The sequence below is a fragment of the Fukomys damarensis genome, unplaced genomic scaffold (genome assembly GCF_012274545.1).
Source record: "Fukomys damarensis isolate Sample0158 unplaced genomic scaffold, DMR_v1.0_HiC HiC_scaffold_22, whole genome shotgun sequence".
In the NCBI taxonomy this organism is placed as follows: domain Eukaryota; kingdom Metazoa; phylum Chordata; class Mammalia; order Rodentia; family Bathyergidae; genus Fukomys; species Fukomys damarensis.
This window is the reverse complement of record NW_022900934.1, coordinates 22067457-22076905: the sequence shown is the minus strand read 5'-3', so window position 1 is coordinate 22076905 and position 9449 is coordinate 22067457. Positions and strand designations below refer to the sequence as shown.

Sequence of the window (9449 nt, the reverse complement as noted above, 5' to 3'; positions counted from 1 at the left end):
TAAGGCTTTTTAATAAGGCTTTTCAATCTTTTTTTTTTTTTGTACCAGGGATTAAACTCAGGACCTTGGGCTTGCAAGGCAGGCAGCGGCACCACTGAGCTAAATTTTACCCAGCCCAGCCTTTTCAATCTTTATTTTATTTTATTTTTTTTCAATCTTTAAAGAAGGTAGGAATAAACAAAAACAAATGAAAATATTACCCTTAATTTCCAGATACATGGATTTTTTTTTTTTTTTTTTCTTTTGAGACAGGGTCTGACTATATAGTTGAGACTGACCTGGAACTCACTACGTAGCCCAGGCTGATCTTAAACTCATACCGATCCTCCTGCCTCAGCCTCCCAAGTGCTGGGACTACAGGCATACACCACCACACCTGACATAGATACATGATTTTTAAAATATTTAAGTTTTTGCAAATAGATCCATCTGGTAAAATGCCTACTTTTGAAAAAGAACTCTCCCAATAAATTTATATGATAATCTTTATGCCAATATGTAAGGATTAAGGATCTTACCTTTGTTTCCTGCTTCTTGGTAATTTTGGTAGCTCTTCATATGGATTTTGAAATATATCTAAAAAAATTGGCTCAAATTTTTTAAAAATTACAGTAGATACTTCAAAATTTCTCTCCAGTCTTTCTATACGTTCACGAAATTCTTGTGGCAGATTTAACATGTCCATCCACTTCTTCATTTTACTGAAAAACTGTATTAAACTTTTAAAAAAGAGGAAAAAGGTAACTTTAAAATTAGTCCATAGGATGAGTTGAAAAGGATACACTCTACTCACAAATAGGAATCCTTACTTAAAAATTTAAATGTGTTAAACAACCAAAACTAAGTTTATACACCTCACTCCTAAGTTCTACGAAATTACTTTGGTTCCCACGATCACTATATTATATACATGCAGATTCTGAGTTAGTGTTATAACATAATATCTACTATGCAGAAAGTATACCTTACCTACCTACTTTTTTTTGGGGGGGGTACTGGTATTAAACTCAGGGCCTTTGCACTGAGCTACATCTCCAGCCCTTTTTATTTTTTAATTTTCAGACAAAGTCTTGCTATGTAAGGTTGCCCAGGCTGGGTTTGAACTTGTGATCCTATTACCTTAGCCCCCACAGTGCTGGGATTACAGGGATGCATCAACATACTTAACTTCTATCTACTTCTCTTTTTTTTTTGGTACCAGGCATTGAACTCAGGACCTCGCACTTGTGAGGTAAGTGCAGCGCCACTGATTTAAATCCCTAATACTATTTACTTCTTTCATTCTCCACAGCATCTAGACCATACTCTGTATATGAATTACAAGGAATATGTTAATAGATCAACGGGTTCACAAAATTAGTTTGAGGAAAAACAAACATCTTCCAAATGCAAAGAGATTTTTCTCATCTTCCAAAGAGAAATCAGCTGATTGCAAAGTATTGGACTGTTAACAGGAGGAAAATTCAAGGGTTTGAATTCTAATGTACTGTCGCCCCGCCATTAAAAATAACATAGGTAAGTACATAATCAGAAAAAGCACTTTTAATTGATTATTACTGTACCTTCCACCTATACAAATGATATTTTTTTTTTAATTTTTTTTTTTTTTGTACTGGGGATGGAACTCGGGACCACTGAGCTAAATCCCCGGCCCTGATATGTTATTTTTAAAAGTTGACAGAAGGTATTGTATCAGAGACCTAGAGGCTATACTTGCAGATGGCCAATATATAACTAAAAGCAGGATGAAGCTTGGCATCTCTGCCTTCAGTTTTGTCTCCTTTAATACCTTAAAACTTTAGGTCAGATCCCTCCTCAGCTATGCACACAGCCATATTAATCACTTAAAGACTGTCTGTAAAACAAGGTTTGTTAGCACTAAATTTATGTAGGCTATACCATCCCCCTTTAAGACTGAGGCTACTAAGTAACTAAAGTCATTTTCAGGATTTGCAGGTACAGCCAATAACCAACTTTCACAAAGTCCAGTTCTAGACCCTCTGGAGTAATGCCCAGAAGTTCTAGACAAGGTTTACAATCTCCCAAACCTTCAATCCTTGGACTCCAGGAAAACCAAGAGTCTCATAGATCACACCAAGATGAGGTCACCTTCTCAATTATCCCACAAGGGAAACCAATGCTGCCTCCAAGTGAGAGCTATCATCTAGGAACTGAACTGCCTGTCCCTCAAATCATACTCAAGCCTGATTCTTCTAGAGCCCACCACAGCACCAGATAAAACTGGTCCCTGTTCTTTAACAGGCCAGTCTGATTCTCTTCATCAGACTGACACCCCCTTCAGTTTCTCAAACTGAAGGTCAGTCCTTATCTTCTCTTACTTTCTTTCATTAGGGGTCCAGTTTGATCTTTGTCAGAGCCATACCCCCTCCTCTCAGCTTTTACTCCTCAAACTAAAGTCTCTCATCATTTTCTCTTGCTTTTTAATTATAGCCTGTTACTTCATGCTGACTATATCAATTTTTATTTCCATTATGTAGCAGGTGACAATACCATCAGCTAACTCTTCACAGGTATCCAAACACTGGGCATGTTGAATAAAATGTGATTTGAAAAGATCCTCACCAAATGCAGCAAACAATTTTGCCCAATTATTAAACATTTTTTGGCTCAAAAGTTTTCTTCTTTTGTGTGGGGTCAGAAGATGATCAGAATGTGAAACCCTTTCCTTTGAAGGATTTCCTACTTCTGAGTCCTCTCTTCCTCTAGATACATCACCTTTGCTCAAAGTCAGGAGGAAGTTTAATAACTTGGGATCCTTTATCAGATTTGTTTGGGATTTTGAATCTGAAGCTGGTTACGCAGAGAAATGAAAAAGTGATAGATTCTGTGCTTGCTTTGGCAGCACATATACTAAAAAGTGATACATTCTTATAACAGAATCAATAGCAATATTCAGCGATTAGCGTGAAGTACAGCAGCAAGGTCAGGGATTGCACTGCTGGTCATGCAAGCTGTGTCCTTGCCAGAAGGATTCTGTGATATGTTTCTTGGTTGTGCAGCCAGTCTTTTTTTCCTAGCCCTTTTGCCAAGGCTGGTTGTGGCTTTTAAAACTACAATAAGCAAAGTTACTTCATAGAGTTCACAACAATTTTATTAATCGGATTCTGTTACAAAGAGTATATTGCTCCAAAAAGCCCATGAAAAGATGTTCCACATCATTAATCATCAGGGAAACAAAAATTAAAAAAAAATCAATTAAATACTATTTGTTGTATCATGATAGCTAAAATAAAAAAGTCATATAACAAGTATTTTTATACACTGCTGGTGAGAATGTATACTAATATGGTCACTTTGTAAAACAGCCTAATAGTTTCTCAAAAGGTTAAATATATATAGGTCACTATATGGCCCTATGATTCCATTCCTATAACTATAACCAAGAGAATGAAAACAATGTCCACAAAAAAATTGTACAAAAATGTCCATACTGGCACTACAAATAATAGCTAAAAGGTGGAACTAACCCAAATGTTTATCAGTTGATAAAAAGATAAATAAGGGCTGGGGATTTAGCTCAGTGGTGCCATCGCCTGCCTCACAAGTGAAAAGACCCAGTTCAATCCCTGGTACCAAAAAATAAAAAGTGTGGGTAAGGAGATAAGGAGAGAATGCTAATGGGTATAAAGTGTGTATGGGTGTGCGTGCCTCTCTGGTACTAGGGATCGAACTTAGGACCTTGCATTTGCCAGGCAGGCACGGTGCCCCTGAGCCACATCCTTGTCCCCAAAGTTTCTTTTTTGATTCATGGGTTTTGTTTTTCTTTTTTTGTACTGGGAATGAAACTTGGGACCGAGGGCTTGCGAGGCAGGCTGTGGAACCACTGAGCTAAATCCCCAGCCCCCAAAGTTTCTTTTATGAATAGTGAAAATGTTCTAAAATTGATTGTGGTGATAGTTACACAAATCAATGTATTAAAAGCCATGGGGAAAAAAAGAAATTGAATGGGCTCAGTGTGGTGGCATGTGCATGTAATCCTAGCACATTGGGAGCTGAGGAAGGAGGATCACAAATTGGCATTCACTCTGGGCAATTCAGTGACTTAGCAAGACCCTGTCTCAAAAAATGGAGAGGAAGGTGTATCCCAGTATGAAGACCCTGGGTTCAACCTCCAATATCACAAATAAAAAAAAAAACAAAATAGGAGCCACTGAACTGACTACATTAAATAGATCAACTAAACAGTATGTGAATTTTAACTCAATAAGTATGTTTTAAAAAAAACAACTCAGGGCTGGGGTATAGATCAGTGATAGAGCTTGCCTAACATCCATGAGGCTGGATTTGATCTCCAGCACTGAGAGAGAGAGAAAAAAGCTCTATAACACTATTCCAAAATGAGTGCAGTGAAATGTGGTAGAAGTGGTAATTGTTTGCCTTTCTAGAAGCAATTTAGTGACATGAATTAAGCTTTAAAAATGCTGATATTCTTTCATCCAAGTATTACTTTTTCCCCCTGGTACTACTAGGGAGCAAAAAACAAAACAAACAAACAAAAACAACCCAGGGCCTCTGCAATGAGCTGTATACTCATCTCTTCTTAAACTTTTTTTTTTTTTTTTTTTTTTTTTTTTTGAGACAAGGTTTCATTAAATTGCTGAATTGCCCAGGCTGGGCTTGAACTTGTGATCTTCCTGCTTCAGCCTCTCAGTGTGCTGGGATTACAGGCATGTACTACCATGCGAGGCTCAGGTATTACTTTTATAAAACACCTAAACTAAGGAGAGAGTCACAGGCAAAAATATCTATACGATGATGCATATCATGATACTTTTGTGTGAGACTGTTATCTTTATTTATTGCAGTGATGAAGAATAAACTAATTTTATACATGCTAAACAAGAAAGTTTTATTTTTTATTTATAGGCAAGTACATACTCAGGAATATCACTGTTATTCCTTCCCGGCTTACTAAATTATGAGTACATTTTCTATTTTAGGTAATGCCATAACTCACTTGAATGTCTAGCACTATACATAGAATAATACCTGTAATTTTTTTTGTTAGTGGGAATCAAACTCAGGACCTTTCACTTGCGAGATAGGTGGCAGCACCACTGAGCTATTCTTTTTTTTTTGTACTGGGGAGCAAACTCTGGACCTTTGTACCTGCAATGCAGGCAGTGGCACTACTGAGCTAAATCTCCGGCTGTAAATTTTTAATTTAGAATTTTTTAAAATGGTGATAGAAGATATCAACAGCTAATGGTCCACAGGTATTCAAACTCTGGGAAGATGAAAAAAATTCTATATAGATGGATGGTGATGATGTTTGTACCACACTGTGAATAATCACTACGCCACTGAACTATACACATATACAAAAAGGTGGGGGTAGAATCTGATTCTAAAAAATTGGTTAAGGTTAATTTTGTTACATATATTTTACCAAATTCACAGACACAAAAACAAAGACAAAGCATAAGGTAGGAATAGTAAATATGTGTTATCTGTTCTAGTAGTGGCATACTACTGAATTTTAAAATACCCCAAAGATAAAAAAAGAAAATTCTAACAAATTACTATCACCAATGTTCTAATTAAAAAGTATGAAAATCAGTTTTTGATATATTAAATTTTCATTCAGGTTTTAATAATCTGAAAATAAATGAAAAAAATCTTAATTTACATCACAAGTTATTAAAAAAAATGTAAAATGTAGATAAATTCTCATCTCAAACAATGAGATGAAGCTGTTATCCTCCTTAGGATGTAACTGCTTTATTAAAATGAATTAAAAATTCAAACTGCACGATAGATACCTCTTTGTAACATTATATTTAATGGCAAAACAAGTTTTTACATGATCCTTTCTATATGCGGTGACGGGAGCCTTGACCCCCCGGGCCCCAAACATGTTAGGCAATCACTCTTTCAACGAGCTACATACCTAGCTCCTACCATGTTTTTAAATTGGAAGGTGATTTGGTGTTTTTGTTTTCAAACTGAAGCTGAATATTAACGTAATTTAAAAGAGACATTTGAATACACATTTGTTTGTAGATACATGTGTAATAACATCATGAACTTGGATGCTCTGCCATTTAGTACGTATATTACCTCTGGAAAGTAATTTTTTTTGTAACTTAACTGATAATTTATTTGGAGATATATATGTGAACATTTATAAGAGTTAATGGAGAAGTAGATATATTTCTTTACTTGTTAATTAGTATTATTTTGTATTTATTCTCTTGGTATAAACTCTTAAAAATAAAGGTGATAAGGCTATTTCTATGAGACCATACAATTACTACACTAGGCTGCCAGGTAAAGTTTCTGGAAGCAAACATATCTATTACTTTTTAAATTTTTTAATAGTTAAGTTTATTGGTACATTTTAGATATAAATAATGATCGCATTCATTATCACATGTTTCAGCAGTAAGCTATATTCCTAGTAAATTATTGGAAGTTTTTCCTTTTCTTTTTTTTTTGGTTTGTGAGATAGGTGTCACTATGTCATCCAGGCTAGCCTCAAACTTGTAATCTTTCCTCAGCCTCTCAAACACTTAGAATTATAGACATACACCATCATTCCCAACTATTTGAAATTTTTAAAAACTGTGTGTGGTAAAATATGCATAGCATAAAATTTACCATAACATGTACAGATCAGTAGCACTAACACTCAAGGTGTATCATCATCACCATCATCTGTTTCCAAAATTTATTTCATTATCTGAAATTTTATTATTATAATAATTCTTTTTCATTTTATTTTCCCAATGATTATTACAAAGATTTAAAAAATTATATTATTAGTGCCAGGCGTGGTGGTGCACGCCTATAATCCCAGCACTCAGGAGGTGGAGGCAGGAGGTTCGCTGTGAGTTTGATACCAGCCTAAACTACAATAGTGAGTTCCAGGTCAATCTCACTATACAGTGAAACCCTGTCTTAAAAAAAAACCAAAGGAAAAAAAAAATTATATTATTAGTGATGAGAAACATTGAACAATCAGATCGCTTTATACAACATAGATTTTCCTTGATTTTATAAACTATCTTAACCCTACCAATCTATATTTTATCATAAATGAAAAATGTGGTATACATTAAAGTTTTAAAATCATCTTGGCTTTATTAATTTTCCATTCCTAAAACCAAAATTATTTTGAGAACTGTTTTTTGTTTTTTGTTTTTTTTTTTTGGTACCGGGGATCAAACTTGAGACCTTGCACTTGCAAGGAAGGCGGTGGAATCAATGAGCTAAATCTCCAGCCCAAGAAGTTTTTTTTTTCTCATTGATTTTATTGGTACATTTTAGGTATACAGTACAGTTACATTCATTATTGGGATCTTGTACCTTTACATGACAGGTCTTGGTTCTCATTTTTTCCCCTTGTCCCTGCCCTCCTCACCCCCTCCTTCCCTCCCCATTTACAGACATTTTATTTCCATGTTTTCATTTTATCCTATTAAGTTTTTTTAAACATAGGATGCTGCTGCCTGCCTTGCAAGTGCAAGTTCCCAAATTCAATCCCCCACCCAAAAAAACAAAACATAAGATGAACGAAACAAGGCTTTAAAGTCTGCCTCTCTTTTACTGAGCTTGCCTAGAAAGAAATAACAGATAATGGCCTCAAATGGTTTTGTACCAGGCAAAATTTCCAGAAAGTTATTAGCACCTATCCAAACTGGATTGCTCCAGTTCTTGTTTCCTACTAGGGAGATAGTTCCCTATAGTTGATATTGAGCAAGTATAAAATATAGCTATGGCCAGGCATGGTGGCTCACACTCGCAATCCCAACTCTCAGGAGGCAGAGGCAGAAGGATTGCTGAGAGTTCAAGGCCAGCCTGAGATACATAATGAGTTCAGGGCCAGCATGAACTATAAAATGAGACCCTGTCTCAAAAAAACTCAAAAAACAAAAACAAAAACAAAAACAAAAGATATACCTAAGACCCATAGAGTACACAGTAGTTCCAAGTTTAAAAAAAATTTTAATTAAACAGTAGAGAAATAGAACAACCCATTAACCAAGTGACCAAAACTAACAACACTAACAAGAGGTACATGGATATCATGTGCCACCAAATGTGATATCCTAAAGACACAAAATCATATATGTAGAGTTTTCCCCTGCCCTACTTGTATAATTTTCCATCTGGGAATGTATAACTTGCATCTAATCATAAGGAAATATCAGACAAATCCAAAATGAGGAACAACCTATAAAAAGGGAGAAGAGGGATTTTATTCTTGAAAAATGTTAATGTCACAGAAGACAAATGCTGTAGAAATGTTTCTGATTAAAGGAGAGTAAGTAGACATAAGTGAAAGCAGTATCTCATACTATATTAAAAATTGAATTCAAAGGAAAAACAAGTTATAATTAGCTGGGCTTGGTGGTGAATACTTGTAACCCCAGCACTCTATGAGGCTGAGGCAGGAGGATTTCAAGTTCCAATCTAGCCTGGAAACTTAGCAAGACCCTATCAGAAAATAAAAAATAAAAAAGGAGAGAGGAAACAGGAGGGAAATGATTAAAATATGTGATGTGCATATACAAATCTGACAAAATGGCACATGCTTATAATCCCAGCACTTGGGAGGCTAAGGCAGGAGGATCACTGTGGGTTTGAGGCCAGCCTAAACTACACAGCAAAATCCTACCTTACAAAAACAAAAAAGAGGAGCTGGGGTTGTAGTTCAGTGACACTGTGCCTCTCTGGCAAGCGCAAGGTCCTGAGTTTGTTCCCTGGTATCAAAAAACAAATCAAAACAAAATAAAACAATTTGCCAAAATGAAACACATTAATCTATATAGACATTATGCATTAAAAAATGCAGGAGTGGGCTGGTGATTTAGCTCAGTGATTCCGCTGCCTGCCTCGCAAGAGCAAGGTCCTGAGTTTGATCCCTGATAACAAACAAACAAACAAACAAACAAATAAATTGAGGATGTGGGGGAGGGGTGGGGATGTAACTCAGTGCAAAGGCCCCAGGTTCAATCCCCAGCACCAAAGAAAAGAAGAAAAAAATTTTGGATCAAACTAACAAAATTTATACAGAGGCGATAGATTAACTTTCCTAAAGTTGATAAATGTACCAGTTTAATGTAACATTGAAACATTTGGCACTTATCTTATATAATGTAGGGTAGTTTGGAATGGTTCAGCAAAATATTACTTAGGAAAAAAGATCTGTATATTTAAGAGAGAATGGTCAAATGATAATTCAGATAGGGTAAAATGTCAGTAACAGATGAACATAGGTCAAGCACATTTGAGTACAAGTTGTATTTTTATTCCTGTGATTTTTCTGGAAGTTTGAAATCATTTCGAAATTTTAAAAAGTTTATTTAAAAAAGTATAGCTAAGCTGGGCATGGTGGCGCACACCTGTAATCCCAGCACTTGGACCACTGAGAGTTCGAGACCAGCCTGGGCTACACAGTGAGTTCCAGGGCAGTCTGAACTACA

At 35.7% G+C, this 9449-nt stretch overlaps 1 protein-coding gene across 2 annotated transcripts in view; it reads right to left on the bottom strand.

Moving 5' to 3' along the window:
- Rbl1 (RB transcriptional corepressor like 1) overlaps positions 1-9449 on the bottom strand; it is a 53595-nt gene that overhangs the window by 43888 nt on the left and 258 nt on the right. For both annotated transcript variants that reach the window (XM_019209933.2, XM_019209934.2), the window contains exon 2: positions 519-719. In XM_019209933.2, the coding sequence (XP_019065478.1) occupies positions 519-719 (201 nt within the window). The remainder of the gene's footprint in view (positions 1-518; positions 720-9449) is intronic.